The 14,516-nt window shown below is 50.7% G+C and overlaps 1 protein-coding gene across 6 annotated transcripts in view; it reads left to right on the top strand.

Moving 5' to 3' along the window:
- Positions 1 to 6,025: 6,025 nt before the first annotated feature.
- ACBD6 (acyl-CoA binding domain containing 6) overlaps positions 6,026 to 14,516 on the top strand; it is an 87,987-nt gene continuing 79,496 nt past the window's right edge. For 2 of the 6 annotated variants that reach the window (XM_055815452.1, XM_055815455.1), the window contains exons 1-3: positions 6,031 to 6,463; positions 12,703 to 12,767; positions 13,254 to 13,350. In XM_055815452.1, the coding sequence (XP_055671427.1) occupies positions 6,263 to 6,463; positions 12,703 to 12,767; positions 13,254 to 13,350 (363 nt within the window). In that variant the 5' untranslated portion in view covers positions 6,031 to 6,262. Of the gene's footprint in view, positions 6,464 to 12,702; positions 12,768 to 13,253; positions 13,351 to 14,516 lie in introns of all 6 variants that reach the window. The other 4 variants (XM_055815450.1, XM_055815451.1, XM_055815453.1 and 1 more) reach the window with 4 other exon arrangements.

Raw genomic sequence — 14,516 nt, 5'->3', positions numbered from 1 at the left:
AGCAGGGTGGACTGGCCTGAAGTGGATGGGTAAATAGTGTGAACAGTAGAGGAGCTGTTGAAACCTTGTGGGGAGGTTGGTGGCTGTGCCAGGGCAAGGTGTGCTGATTACTTATTGGAGTTAAGCTGGTATGTGATGGTAAAAGCTTTGTTGCAGCTTGATAGTTTTGATAGTGCTGCAACAGATGCTTGCCTCTGTGGGTGTGACATCAGCTGGTACCCATCTCCTTGGACAGGATGGAGATTGTCCTGGGGTTGTGCAGGGACAGACAGCAAGCACTTGGGCTTGCTGGGGAGAAATGGTGCTGGTAGCCCCAGATAACCCCAAGGTGGGCTGCAGGTGAGGGCAGCATCCCGTGTGGGTGGCTGCTGGGCACTTCTTCCCAACACCATGGTCTTACTCTCCTACCTGTGGGATGTACAGTACATGCTAGCCAGGTACATACCAGGGTGCCATCAGCTGCAGTGGCTGGGGAGCTGCTGGGTGATTTGGGATCTGAGTACCAAGAGGGATGCCAGGAACCTTGCCTGGGGGAGATGGAGAGCAAAATGAGGGACATCTGTGGCCTTGCAGTGACAAACAGACCACTACTAGCTGTCTGCTGCTGCATGGAGATGTGAGATGGAGGGGAGCAGGCAGGGGAGTGTAGAGGTGGTGGCCCTGCAGCAGCCAAACCCCAGCTGGGCTTTCGTGCTGAATGCCTTGGCTTTGTCTTCTCAACATGGTTTTAGGGGAACTGAAACATCTGAAAGTGAGCTAAATTTCATGGTTACCTTAGGTGGGGGAAAAAAACATCCGTAAGTAACTTTTTATTTTGCTGTTTTCAATGAAGAACACCTAGGGTTTTCTTTCAAAACTAAGAGCTCTGCTGCGGTTTTTGTACATGCACAAAAAAAGATAAGAGAATGGATGAAGCAGGAAGCTGGGTAAAGTGAAACAAAATCGAAGTTTTCAGCGTTTCACACAAAGCAAAACAGACTTGGTCAACCAAGCTGACACTTCCCCTTCTGTTTTTCGTTTGAATTTAGAAAACAAAATGCCATACAAAACTTCATCCAACTGCCCCAAACCAAAATGACTTAGTGGTGAGATATCTCTCTTCACAGAAAGATCCACTATTTGCAGAGCTCCAGCTGCAACCTTTGAGCCGCTGGCCAGCCATCGTGTTGCAACCATGCTGTTGCTGCTATCAGGCCAGCAAGGCTTCAGGCACGCTTGGGGAGTAGCACTTGGCACCTGGCAGAGGAGTTTTTCCATCAGTGTTGAAGAGGTTTCATGATATGCTGGGGAAAGGGGAGATTTATGCGCTTCTGAGGGGGGTTATGCATTCCTTTTCCGTTGCAGCTACTGATTTGTATTCACCACAGCACAGGAATTTATGGAAGGAGGGAATCGATGTTTTATATCAATACCTAAAAAACCTATATGATGGATGTGCTAATTACATGCTTTTCTCCCAGACCCCCTTTATTGTACACAAACAAATGGCCCTGGTGCTATAATGAATGCAGGTTAAATGTGCAATGGAGCCCAACCCGGTGGAGGTGAGGCATGCAAGGGGGAACCTTGCTTACACCAGGGCAGAGACCTTGGCCCTTTGTTTAGCTTCTTCCCTGCCCAGTATTGAATTTTAGTTTCCCGTTGCCTTTGACTCCATTTCCATTTCATGGGAAACACCTCCCTTGTCAGGGCTGGGGGCATGGCTCTTGCAGCCACACTGCGGGCTCCTGGCTGCTATAGCATCTATCAGCTCCCAAAAATATTGAGCTGGGGGGAGGGTGTTTGCTCTGCCTTGCTAATGGGGGATATATGCACAGGGTGAAAAATGAGCAGGTTTTTTTTATCTCTGTTAAAGCAGTGAGTGTGCAGAGTAGAGGGGCAGCAGCTGGTGGTCATCTCCCCTCCTCATTCTCCCACTGCAGGGGTGCAAGCTGGGTGTTGTGACATGTGCAGTAATACATGTAAAAAAAGTATTTGGGATGGAAATCACAGCTTAAGACAGGCATATGCTGCCCCATCTCTGCCTGACCAGCTGGGCATTGCTCCAGCCCTAGCCCCATGCCAGCCCTTCTCCTGTGGGTCCAACCAGGGAGGGCTGATGGCTCTGCCCAGTGCAGGGAGGCAGTGGTGCTCCAGGGTCTGCTTTCTGCATGGGGAACATGTTTTTTGGGAAGCCACCAGAGCAGTGAAAGGACCTTCTCGGTGCAGGACCCAGAATAGATACAAGAGGTGGTGGCACCATAGAAGAGAAGGTGGGATAAAGCATGGAGCCCGAAGCACTGCACCGGTGTGACACCTGCCAGAAACTTGCAGCACAGCTTGTTTTTTTTTCAAAGTTAAGGACACTGTGACCTTGGGGGCCAGGTGAAAAGCTCTTGGCCATCAACTGTGTCCTGCCAAGAGGAGGCTTTGGCAGGCTGTGGCCACCTGTGCAGCTCCAAGCAATCCCAGCAGGCAAAGCCTGGCCCAGCCTGGGTGGTCCCTGGCTTTGGGGATGCTTGGCAGTGCCCCACAGGGATGTTTGGCAAAGGCTCAGTCAGGACCAAGTTCCCCCTTGGTCCCTCCTGTGCCCTGAGCATGGGAGCTCCTGCATGGGGATGGTGGGAGGCATGATGCAGAGAAGGCTTCTCCCCCCACCCCCACCCCAGGCGCAGGCACAGGGGGCAATCCCCCAAGAAAGATTGATGAGGGAGACACAGGATATGAGAGCGGTGGGATGTCACATGAACGGGTAGCCTGGAGGAGCTCAGGAGATAGGGGGGACATTTACAATGCGGAGGCACAGGTCTGCCCGTAGTGGAGGTGACACATGGTGGGTTGAGGCATGCGGGGGGCTGTGCCATGGGAAGGAGCACGTTGGGGGCTCCTCATGCCCCTTGCCCTTGGGAGGGTACAGGCATCCCCAGCCTGCAGCCTGCTCCTCCTCTGTAGACAGGTGTTCCCTGCAGTAAAATGCACGGCTACAACCAAACCAGCCCTTAATTGCCTCTTTCTCCTTTTGTTATGGAAAAAAAATATGTAATCATAGCTTGGCTTGCAGGGATCCCTTTGAATGTTCCTTTTGGGCTGGCCAGTGTTTGGTGTGTGCCATGGCCTCTGCCCTCTGCAGAGGGACAATGACAGGTCTCCAGGGTGATGGGCAAGATGGATATGATAATTATACAAGGATATTTTTTCCCCGCTCGGCACTGCTGGTCACAGCCTGTTATTGTGTCTCTGCAATCCCAGCACGGGACCTGGGGCTGACCCATACATGCAGCTCGTGCAAGGGCCCTGCATGATTTTCTTTACCCCTTGGTGCCCGTAATGCTTCCGGGTTTGTGCACTCTGCAGCCAGGGACTGGGAGAATGGGCTGAATTTGGCCTGGCTCATACTGGGATGACTGGGGCACTCACAGCCCTGTGCCACTTCAAGTTTGCAGGGGGTGGTTAGTGCATCTGGCACGAGGGTATCAGCAGTGGCGTCCACTGAGCCCTGGTCCTGCCCTCTCCCAGGCTGCTGGGGACCAGCAACTAAATAAGCATCACCCTGCAGAGCAGGCACAGCATGTCTGAGCCTAGCACCCCCATCCTCAGTGTTTCCACACCAGGCTCCTAGAACCTCCATGGTGCCTTGCATCAAGCCTGCTCCCACGCCTGCCAAAGCAAAGGGGTGGAAGAAAGGATCAGGCCTTGTGTGCAGTCGTTCTGAAAAGGCAAGGAAAAAGTGAGAGCGATGTAGTAGGAGCTGTAAGTGCTCTAGCAAAGAAACCCAGCAAGGTAGTTAGGCCTCTCTCACCATGGAGACAAGCTGGTGAGCGTGTGGAGGCTGTGCGCTTCAGTTAATTTGCTGCAAGTACTTTTCCCAAGCTATTCAAAGGGGGTTTCATCCTGCCAGCCCGCCTGGCTGCCTGTCCCTTGCTGAACGCCAGCCTGCTCGGACCAGGCGGTGCTCTCCCGGGGCGAGTGGGGCTGGTCAGGGTGACACAGCCAGCTGGATGGAGCCAAATGGCTTTGGTGGAGAGCGGCGGGGAGGATGAGTTTGCTGTAAATATTGCGGTCTGTTTATGAGGCTGGGTGTTAATCACATACTGGAGAGAAGCTATTATTTTTTTATTTGCAAGTGGCAGAGCCAAGCTGTTTCCGCCTTTCCTCCATTTCCCAGTTGAAACTGGGGCTTCATCACCCCTGCACAGGCAAGGAGGCTGTGGGGGCCACAGACCCGCTCACAGGGCACACTCTGTCCCCTCAGCAGGCAGCCCTGGGCAGAATGGGCACTTGCAGGCACGCTCCTGCCTCTGGCACAGCTGAGCCCATCTCTGCTCTGGTACTGAGCAGAGTCTGAGACCCCACTGCCCCTCTCATAGACGCTGGGATGCAGGGGTCCCCTCCTGCTCCATGCAGGGCTATGGTGTACTTGATGGCCCTGCAGGGCTGTGTCCAGGTGCTCCAGCGATGCTCCAGCTTGCTGCCCTGGCTGTGTTGGGGCTTTTTTACTCCTACGCAAAACCTTCCACACCCAGTGAGGCTGTAAAGGGAGTAAAAGAATAAAAGCCAGCTTATTTAGAATCACAGTCATAGAGTCCTTTTGGTTGGAAAAGACCTTGAAGATCATCAAGTCCAACTGTCAGCCCAGGACTGACAAGTCAACCACAAAACCATGTCTCCAACCACCACATTTTCAAATACCTCCAGGGGTGGTGACTCTGCCACGTCCCTGGGCAGCCTGTTCCAGTGCCTGACCACCCTTTCAGTGCAGACATTTTTCCTAATACCCCATCTAAACCTGCTCTGGCACAGCTTGAGGCTGTTTTCTGTTGTCCTGGTACTCGTTAAATGGGAGAAGAGACCGACCCCCACCTGGCTACACCCTCCTGTCAGGCAGCTGTAGGGAGCGATAGGGTCCCCGCTGAGCCCCCTCCTCTCCAGGCTGAACCCCCCCAGCCGCCCCCCCCCCCCCCCCCCCCCCCCCGCCTGGTGCCCCGGCCCCTTCCCCAGCCCCTGCCCGGTTCTGGACACGCTCCAGCCCCTCAATGTCCCTCTTGTCGTGAGGGGCCCGACACTGACCCCAGGGTTCGAGGTGCCGCCTCCCCAGTGCCGAGTGCGGGGGGCCGGTCACAGCCCCGCTCCTGCTGGCCACGCTGTTTCTGGTACAAGCCAGGATGCTGTTGGCCTTCTTGGCCACCTGGGCACACTGCTGGCTCACGTTCGGCCGGTGGTCGCCCAGCACCCCCAGCCCCTTTTCATTCAGGCAGCTTCCCAGGTCTTTTTGCCGAATCTCCTGTGTTTCCCCCCGCAGGTGCAGGGGTGCGTTGCCCAGAGATGGCGCAGGGCAGGCCGCAGCACCTGGGAGAAGTGACCGAGAGCAGCCAGGCCGAAGGATGGCACACCTTCATCCTCATCCTCACACCGGGAGAGGGGGAGCACATCCATGCTTTGTCGTGAGTGAGGGGATTCCTAAGACTCCGGTGCAAAGTCTGGCTTGCAGCCTGCTGCTCTTTCCCACAGCGTGCCCACCCGTGATAGGGGCTCACGCCGCGGCAGCCCCCACGCGTGGCACCGCGCCCGGCCGGGGGCTCCCACGGGGGCCTCCGGGCCGCCATTTGCTGAGGCTGGAGGTGGAGGAGGGAGATGGACTCGACAGCTGTGCCAGGCGAGGGGGGGGAAACTTTCCACCCGAAGTAGATACCGGGTTAAATATAAACCGCCTTTGGGCTGGCACTTGGCTGGGACCCCCGGGGCGGCCGGCAGGGCTGAGCCGGGCCGCCCCCGGCACCCGCATCCCGGGAGGATGCAGGCGGCCACCCGGCCCCCGCCACCACCGGGGGCCGGGGGCTCCCCCCGCCTCGCCGGCCCGAGCCGCGGGCGGCCTGCGAGTGCCCTCCAGCGGCGGCGGGGACGCGCCGGGCACCCCTCCTGGCCGCCGCGGGAGCGGGGCCGCCGGGCCGGGCCTCGGGGGGTCACGGGGCCCTGCCGAGCACGGAGCGGCGTTTGGGGTCGCCGGGGGGACGGGGGGCGGTGTCGCGGCGGCCAGCGCTTCCACGGAGCATGAGGGTGCGGGCAGCCCCTGTCAGGCCGTTCCGTTTCATCAGCGGAGCCGCGGGCGAGGGGGATACGGGGCCGGGCCGAGGGGACGCGCCCCCCGCCGGCCCGCTGACCCGGGCCCGCCGCCGCCCGGAACTGTCGGGCACGGGCGCGTTTCCCGCGGGCAGCCCCGGCCGCGCGTACCGAGGCGTGAGGGGGAGCGGCGTGGCGGGCGGACCTGGGCGGGCGGCGGGCCGCCATGGCGTCGCCCCCGCTGGCGGCGGCGGCGGTGGCGGCCGAGAGCGGCGGCGAGGCGAGCTCGGGGTCTGAGGAGACGGGGCCGGCGGCGGCGGGCCGCGACCTGGCCGCGCTGTTCGAGCAGGCGGCCGAGCGGCTGCCGGCGCTGCTGCCCGCCGCCAGCAAGGAGCAGCTGCTCTACCTGTACGCCCGCTACAAGCAGGTGAGGCGGCACCGGGGCGGCCCGGCCCGAACTGCGGTCTGAGCCCGGGCGCCCCGCGGGCCCGGCGGCGGGCGGGGAGGGGGCAGGCCCGCTGCCCGAGTGGCCGCGCCCGGGGCTGTGCCGGGGCCGGCGGCCCGGGGCCTGCGCGGCGGCTGTGCGAAACGGGAGGTGCCGGGCGGGGAAAGTTCTGTGAGGGGCTGGGGGGGGGGCGAGGGCCGGCCGGGCCTGGCGGGACTCCTCGCCCCCGCCGCCTCCCCCCTGCCCGCTGCGGGCAGCCCCCGCGCTGCCCCGCTCCCCTCGGCCCTGGCTCCCGCGGGCTGCGCCGTGGGGTGCAGGTTGGTGTGGGGGGTCGGGCCGTGGTCGTGGGCCGTGGCAGGCTGCTGCTGTGCTGGTGGCACCGCCGCTGGCTCTTCGTGGGATGACAGGGCTGGTGGGTACTGCCGCCTCGCCCGGGCTCTCGGCGATGGGTGGCTGGGACCAGTTAAGGGTGGCAGTGGGGCGGTGGGTAGCACATGGCAGCGCTGGCCTCCCCAAGCATCGGGCATCTGCAGCAGTGACCCAGGTGCAGGCATCAAGTCTTGGGGATTTTCACGCGACCACGTGAAGGACGTGCCTGTGCGGATCTGTCTGTGGAGGGCTTTACAGTGCACTAGGAAACTAAACTGGTTGGTTCTAGTTATAACGTTGAACATGACTCCTTTTCCCATTCAGTCCCTGTGGAGTGAGCAAGCTGTAGGATGTATCTTATGGGAATACACCGTGTGGCTTTTGCCTGTGGGAGAAGTTTCATAAAAAAAAAAAAAAAAAAAAAAAGCACCAGTTAAGATACAAAGGACTGTAATAATCGCCTAGCCTGGAGAAACAAAAAAAAATTGAGTATTGTTACACCTGGAAGACTCAGGTGTGTGGCAAGAGGTGCTGCCTTGACTTGAAAACTGAATCCCACCTGCTTGGATTAATAGTTGAAGTTGGGTGTGCACATCTTCCCCATGACTTTCCTCCCATATAGAATGCCCTTGTCCTGCTACTTACAAAGGCTTTAATTTTTTAATGCAATATTTAATTATCCTCTAAGCTGGTGGCTCCTAGGCTGTGGTTTGTGGACCATTAGTCTTATTAAAAGCAAACTGGTCATGTGAGGTTTTGGGTTTAGATTTTTCTAGTTCTTAAACAGGTCTCCAAGTTTCTCTTCCCCTTTTAAGAAAAAGGAGGGTAGAAAAAAACATTAGGAGAACTTTGAAAAATAACAAGGCCATGCCTGGGATGAGATGAAAAGAAGGGGTTGGTTTTTTTCCTCTTCTGTATTTTTTTCCTCTGTATTCTCAGGAAACTTGTTGCAAATAACCTCTTATTTTTTGCTCTGTTGCAAATGCTTTGTGGCTGTCCTAGGTGGAAACAGGAAGGCGTTACTTGAATATCGGCTCATGATTGTCCACAGACTCCAGAGGGTTTCCTGGTGGTAGTTCTGTAAGACCAACAAGGTGTTTAATGTTGAAAATTATTTAAATGAGAAGCTATTTTGCAACAGTTTTGATACAAGTCAGAAAAAGCTGATAATTAACACTGTGTCCGCACAGATTTCCAGTTGCCTTCAGCTGAGGGGAACAGGGTGCTTCTGTCCTCATATCGTCTGTCCCTCTTGTCCCTGGCCAAGCAGGATGCAACAGCAAGTGCCTTTGTGCTCCTTGGCTTCAGGCTGTGCTTGGCTCTGTGTTTCTGTGCTTTTGGCTGCCCAGTGCCTTCCAGAAAGGTGCCATCCCTGTTACAGAGTGCCTGGGAAGGTAGCACTGGCAGTGGAGATGGGAGAAGTTTGCTAACACAGCTACTGCAGGATTACGCTCCACTAACTTTGAGTTTTGCAGCATTTTGTGCTTTAAATCAAAACGAGGGCGCTTAATGCAAGTTTTCTCTATTTAATTATAGCAGCTGTATCAGTATGCATAATGGGCTGCTAATATATTACTCCGGTGGACAGTAGTATTGCTAGCGCACAAAAGGTGCTGACTCAGATCTGTCCGCTGTCCTTGATTTGGCATCCTTGTCTTTCCTCAGTTTAGTATTTTATGTCACTAAGGGCTTTGATTTAAGATACAGCACCATCATAAAAGAGGTGACAGTAACAGCTGAGCTCTCTGTTAAAATACTGTATATTATTTATTTCAAACTGTTTGGGTATATAGGCATTTTCCTGGAATTTTATTACCTTTTATTGGAGGCCATTTCAGGATTTTATTACTTTTCTCTCTGATTTTGTTTATGTGTCAGAGACTTGAAAATAAGGGAATTGCTTAGTTGTCAACTCCAGTGAGGTTTTTCGAAGATGTTGCTGAGTTTACGACTCTGCCCCAGAACAGACTAGTCGGTAGGGCTCTGAACTGGGACTGATTTTTTTTTTCTCCCTCTACTTTTTGTGTGGCTTTGGGCAAATCACTCCTCTGTGTCTTGAGTCTGTTGTAGTGAAATGAAGGTAGTGCTTGCCTGTTGTGTTCAGGATGTGAAAATCCGAGGTTCAGTAGTAACGGAGACCAATGTAGTGGTTGTCATTTAGGGAGGGGAGGGAAGCCAGAACCTGCTGGAAATGATTGGACTGAGAAAAGTGATAGGACTGAGAAAACTGCCATGCCAAGAGGAGGATGTGCCAGTGCCTATGTAAATGCTGAGAGGTGCAGGCAAGCTGGGAACCCAGTGCCGCTGGCAAAATGGAGTTTATGCTGTCTTTGAGTGTAGGCTCAAAAATATAATCCCATTTTTGCGTGATGTCTTTCAAATATTTTAGAACATCCTGTTGCACGGAATAGCGTGATGGTGCTGACTTGGTTGTTTCCAGCGTCACTCTCTCTGTCCCTCTGGGATATACAGCCCCTCAGTCATCAGGGCCAGGACCCCTTGCCTTCTGTGGTTGATGTTTGCTTGTTCTTCCTTACGCCCCACTTTCAGTTGGTTAAGTACAAGGCTTTCCCATGGGTTGGGGCAGGTTAACAGGGCAGAACTTTGGGCAGGAACAGGCAGGAATTCCTGTCTTGCCAAAGAAATTCAGCTTACTTGGTGTGTGTACAGTTAGAGCTTAGTCCTGCTGTCCGTGGCAGTGAGTTCCGTTCTTGTTAGTACTCCACAGAGAAGCTGCAAATATGATTCACCTTATAAGATTTATGATCGGATAAGAATATTTGGCTGGAACTCCCTGCTGTATAAATGTGTTAGTTGAAAAATTAGCAAAGAGCAGTTTTCCTACCACCACTGGGGTAGGGATCAGTTGTGGAGTAATGTGTAAGGGGAATCTCAGGGCTTCTCGCAGTCTGGACCAGCAGCTGAAGTTGTGTGGGGATGGTATGCAGTGCTAACACATCTCCGAGCACCTCTTTATGTGAGTGCTCTTCTGAATGGTGTGACCTGCAGCTCCTAGGTGAAGGCTTCATCCATTTTCGCCACAAATGCAGATGCCTACAGACACTTCCCATTTGGAGCTGCCTGGGTCATCTTTTTATACGATTCATGAGTGTAATGCCTGCAGGCGACTCTGCATGCAGAAGCAATACTAGGAGGGTATTTAATGCATTCTGGCAGTCTTCTTTTTTTAATGCAGTTGGTGAGCTGTAAGTGAGGAGAGCTAAGCATCAAGTGACCAGTCAGCCCCCTAAAGACCATTAGTAATTATTTTGCAGACACAGAATGAGAAACTATTGACTTGAAATACTAGCATGGGCTCTTGTCTTTCTGCTGGTTAGGGAGGAAAAACAGCTTTTGAGGCCCTCCAGGGAAGCAGCAGGAAGACAAGAGTCCTTCACAAAGTTCCACCCTCCCTGCCCAGCACTGGCGTGTTTAGCTAAAACTCCCCTTCCTCAGCTGTCAGGCTTGGGTCCCCTCTCATGTTTAGATTCCTGGCTGGTTTCTGATGCATTATGGAGTCTTGCAGCAAAAAGAGGGAAGCCAAAACCTTTATCTTCTTCTTTCCAGCAAACCACTGCGTCTTTTTAATATATTGTAAAAAAGCAAACAGGGCACAAGTGCGCTTTTTTCCCCTCTTGATGGATGAAATTTAACTACTGTTCCTTGATTTGTATTACTATTGATGTTACTAACAGTCTTTCCCGATGCTAGAACAGCCTTTGAATGCCAAATCTAAAGAGAGGAAACTGCTGTCGTGTTTTGATGATGGCAGTGGAAAATTAATCTTAAAACAGATTTTTTTTTTAGCCCTCTTGGCCAATTTTTTCAGGTTAGATGTTGAACTAAAGAATTGCCAAGCAGGCGTTTTCCATACAGATAATGAATTTACATTTTATTTCCATGTTTGTTTTGCTTTTTAAAACAAGTAGTCCCATCCACCTCTGAGTACATTTACACTACATGAATTGTGATTGATTTGTAGGACTTAACTGTTGCTAGCCCTTTCTCCTATTTCTTCATGAAATGCGATATGTTGTTTTAAAGGCCAGCTAAGATTTCTAATTTGAATGAATTGCTCACTGGGAGACAGTCAGATGTACAGAAAATTAATTTCAGTTGCAGTCACTCATATCCTCTAACACTTTAAATGAAAACATAGTGTAACTAATAAATATATCTCAGTATGGGCATGCTCTCTTTAAAGCCTGATTAATGATTCCATCCTCAGCATAAAATCCCCACCCTGTTAAGGTGAAGAATTGTTAGTTGATTTAAGCACTTCACCTGCCTGAACACTTGAGCGTATTTCATAAAACATTTGATGAATGCGGTTTAGTTTTGCTTGGCTAACAAAATGTTCAGCTGGCAGCCTTTGCCCACCTCCAGAACATACCTGTGTTCCCCCTGCGGGGTCTGTTTAAATACCCCATCTGTCCTGGCCTTTCTCTGCTCTCGGCTGTGCTTGGTGTTGCAGGGATGTGCTGTGCTAACTGCTTCCCAGGGGCTGTTGCATTTGGAGCTGTGGTTCTGCTCTGGCTTCTGCAGTCTTTCATCCATCATCCCTGTGGGATATATAGCACTTTCATTAAAAATAAGTAACAAAAAAGGCAAAACCTCCCCTTGCCCCCTCCAAACAAACCAACCCCCATGTTTTGTGTAAATTCATTCCCTGTCACAATGATATTTTTGTTTCAGTTAGATTGATTTTACCAGTGACACCTGTGTGCAAGAGGCTTGATTTTCTACGAGGAAGGGGCACTGATAACAGCCAGATCTGATGGGTCCTGACCCATATTCCCTGGCTCTTCCAGGCAGGGACAGAGACACATTAATTTATACGTTCTGCTGAGCTGACTTCAAGAAAATATGTTACCTAAATCTCAGCCTGCTAATTGCTCTGTTCTTGAGGCAGTTGTCAGCACTGGCCTCATTGCAGGAATGTGATTGTGCAGTTGGAGCCCTGGGCAGGCGTAGCCTGTCAGTCCTCTGTACTCCCCTTTGGGGTGAGCTTATGGAGGAGATACGGCTGCTAGACTTCCCTGCAGTGGGAGAAAAGGGCTTTGTATTTGTCCCATCAGTACACCACCCCATGGAAAACTGCCTGAATCCCACTGGCACCCTGTCTGTTTTACACTGGCTGTAAGATATTTTAATTTTTTTTCCATATCTCCATCCACTGTTCTGGCTTATTCCCTTGCTTCCTTGCGTTTCTTATTTCTACCCCCAACATTTTAATTTTTGGCTTGCTTCTGATGGGCTGGATCATCTCCGCCACTCAGGCCTTGACTTGTCGCTCACGGTGCTTTCTATGCAGCCAGATGTCTTGGAGCAAATTCAGAAGCTGCTTGGCATTCCTTCGCTCGGGGTTTGTCCACTTGCCTTCCAGAGGACCTTGAAAATAATTAAGTAAATTCTGTTTACTGAACTTTGGGTGGAAGCAGGTGAATTTCAGCCTTAATGAATAATCATCTCTGTAGAAACCCTAATCAACAGAATTTTTCTTGATACTGGTGGAGGATGAGGCATTTGGCTGGGTAATAAACATAACATTAAGTGAGAAATCACTTGCTGGTTATCCCTGTTGGCTAATGCATGCAAAAGAAATGAGCTGCCTAACAAAATTGCTTCCCTTGCATCATGCAAAGAAAACACAGGGATGCAGAGGCGCTAATAACTGCGAGAGCGCTAAAATGAGGGCAAGATGGGTTCAGTTGTGACAGTTCTTTCCCTCAAAAACCTTCCCTCTGGCACAAGAACAAAATACCCTGAAACCATCAGAACCCAGTATTTCCTTATGCCAGTCCCCTTCCCTTTGTCTTGTTCTAACAGAAGGAAACTTTTTTTTTTTTTAGGTGAAATTTGGCACCTGTAACACTCCCAAGCCAAGCTTCTTTGATTTTGAGGGAAAGCAGAAATGGTAAGAGGAGATCCTTGTAATTCCTAGCGCTTTCTGGGTCTACTTTTTGTTGCACCTTGTCTCATCTGTTAACTGTCTGCCACTGAACTGGCTTTAAAATCCTTTGTTTAATAGGGAAATGTTTACTGCTATGCATGAGGCAGACATGAAATAGCAGACTCTTGTATTTACCTTGTTCATCCAGAATTAGCCTGCATACAAGAAAAAATTTGTGAAAATAGCTACAGCTTTATGAACAGCTTTGCTTTGTGAGTGCAAACTATGTTCCAGGCTGGATCAGGGTCCCCAAAATATCCTTTCACAGCAGAGTGCTGCACTGACAGGGGCCATTCATGGCTTCAGAGAAAAGTTGACTGTTTCAAACTGAATGAAAAATGGCTTCGCACCCCCTGAAAGTATTTAGATGAATCTGTTCCACTGATGGCAGTATAAAACCGCATTGTGCTGTCTCCGGGCGGCTCACTGATGTTTTGCTCTCTCTCCTAGGGAGGCTTGGAAAGCCCTGGGAGATACCAGCCCTCATCAAGCTATGCAGGAGTATGTTGCTACAGTGAAAAAACTGGACCCCAGTTGGAATCCACAGGTAGGAAACATGAAAATATTGTTCAGAAAACAAACCAGCATTTGTCTTTGTAAAGCTGACAACGGTTCAGCTTCACACAGATTTTAATTGCTGCTTGGCAAACTTCATTTTGAGCAGATTAAAGTCTTAAATTAATTTTTTAAACTCCCCTTTTGTTATGACTGAAACGTGAAGAACCGTCTCTTTCGTAATTATCTTCATTACATTGAGCACATGCACGGGGTTGGTTTGGCTATAGTGATCTAATTTATTTTGCTTTTATGGGTTCATGCTGTATTTAGCATGTAAAGATACTTTTTATCCTTTTCTCATCTTTCTCTTTTCAACTGCTATTTAAATGTTGATCAATAGAAAGCAATCTCCATGAAAGTGACATGAACTGAATGATCAATTCTAAAAATGTTTCCTTTTTGTTTCGATGCAGTAAATTACCAAATCTGATTATGATTAGGTACTCCAACATAACAAGTGTATTTGTAAGTCCTGTATGTGTGTGTTACAGGGAGACTGTACTGTCATTTTAATTAATCTCTTTCATGTACCAGGTTTATTACTTGATTGAATATTTTGAGGATATCTCCCTGGTTATAGACTGATTTTTGTACATTTTTTTTTAAAGAGGATTGCTCTTCAGAAAAAGTATTGCCTTTGATTGGAGATGGAGTGGAGATATTTCTCTAATAGCAAAATGCTGAAGGCATAATAATTTCTTTACACGGTAGGAAACTGATTCTTTTTTGGTCCTGTGCTTTGGAAGCAAAATCTTGTGTGAGCACAAGCCTACGAATCAAGGATTTGATTCTCAGTTGTCTTCTGATGCTGTTCTGAAGACTTAAGGGTAATTCTTTTTTCTTCACTAGTTTATGTTTCATGGCGTTGATCCTGTTTTTGTGGCAAAGAAATACTGTCATTTAGAGGAAAGCCTTTTTAATGCCCTTGGGGAAAATAGTTGTAATGCTGTGTGGTGCAGTTAACAATGTGCTGTGCAGTACAGTTAGCAAAATCTAGCTGCATGCTGTGTAAATTCTTGTCCAATCTAAAATTCTCATACAGGAATAAAATAATTTTAAAAGAATCCATGTACAGTCCTGACTGAAGGAAGTGTCTAGCAGTGTAAAGTGGAACACACAAATATTCATTAAACAGTGAAATAACCCTCTGAAAAA

This window comes from Falco peregrinus, chromosome 10, assembly GCF_023634155.1.
Source record: "Falco peregrinus isolate bFalPer1 chromosome 10, bFalPer1.pri, whole genome shotgun sequence".
NCBI lineage: Eukaryota > Metazoa > Chordata > Aves > Falconiformes > Falconidae > Falco > Falco peregrinus.
This window is presented reverse-complemented; position numbering and strand designations above follow the sequence as displayed.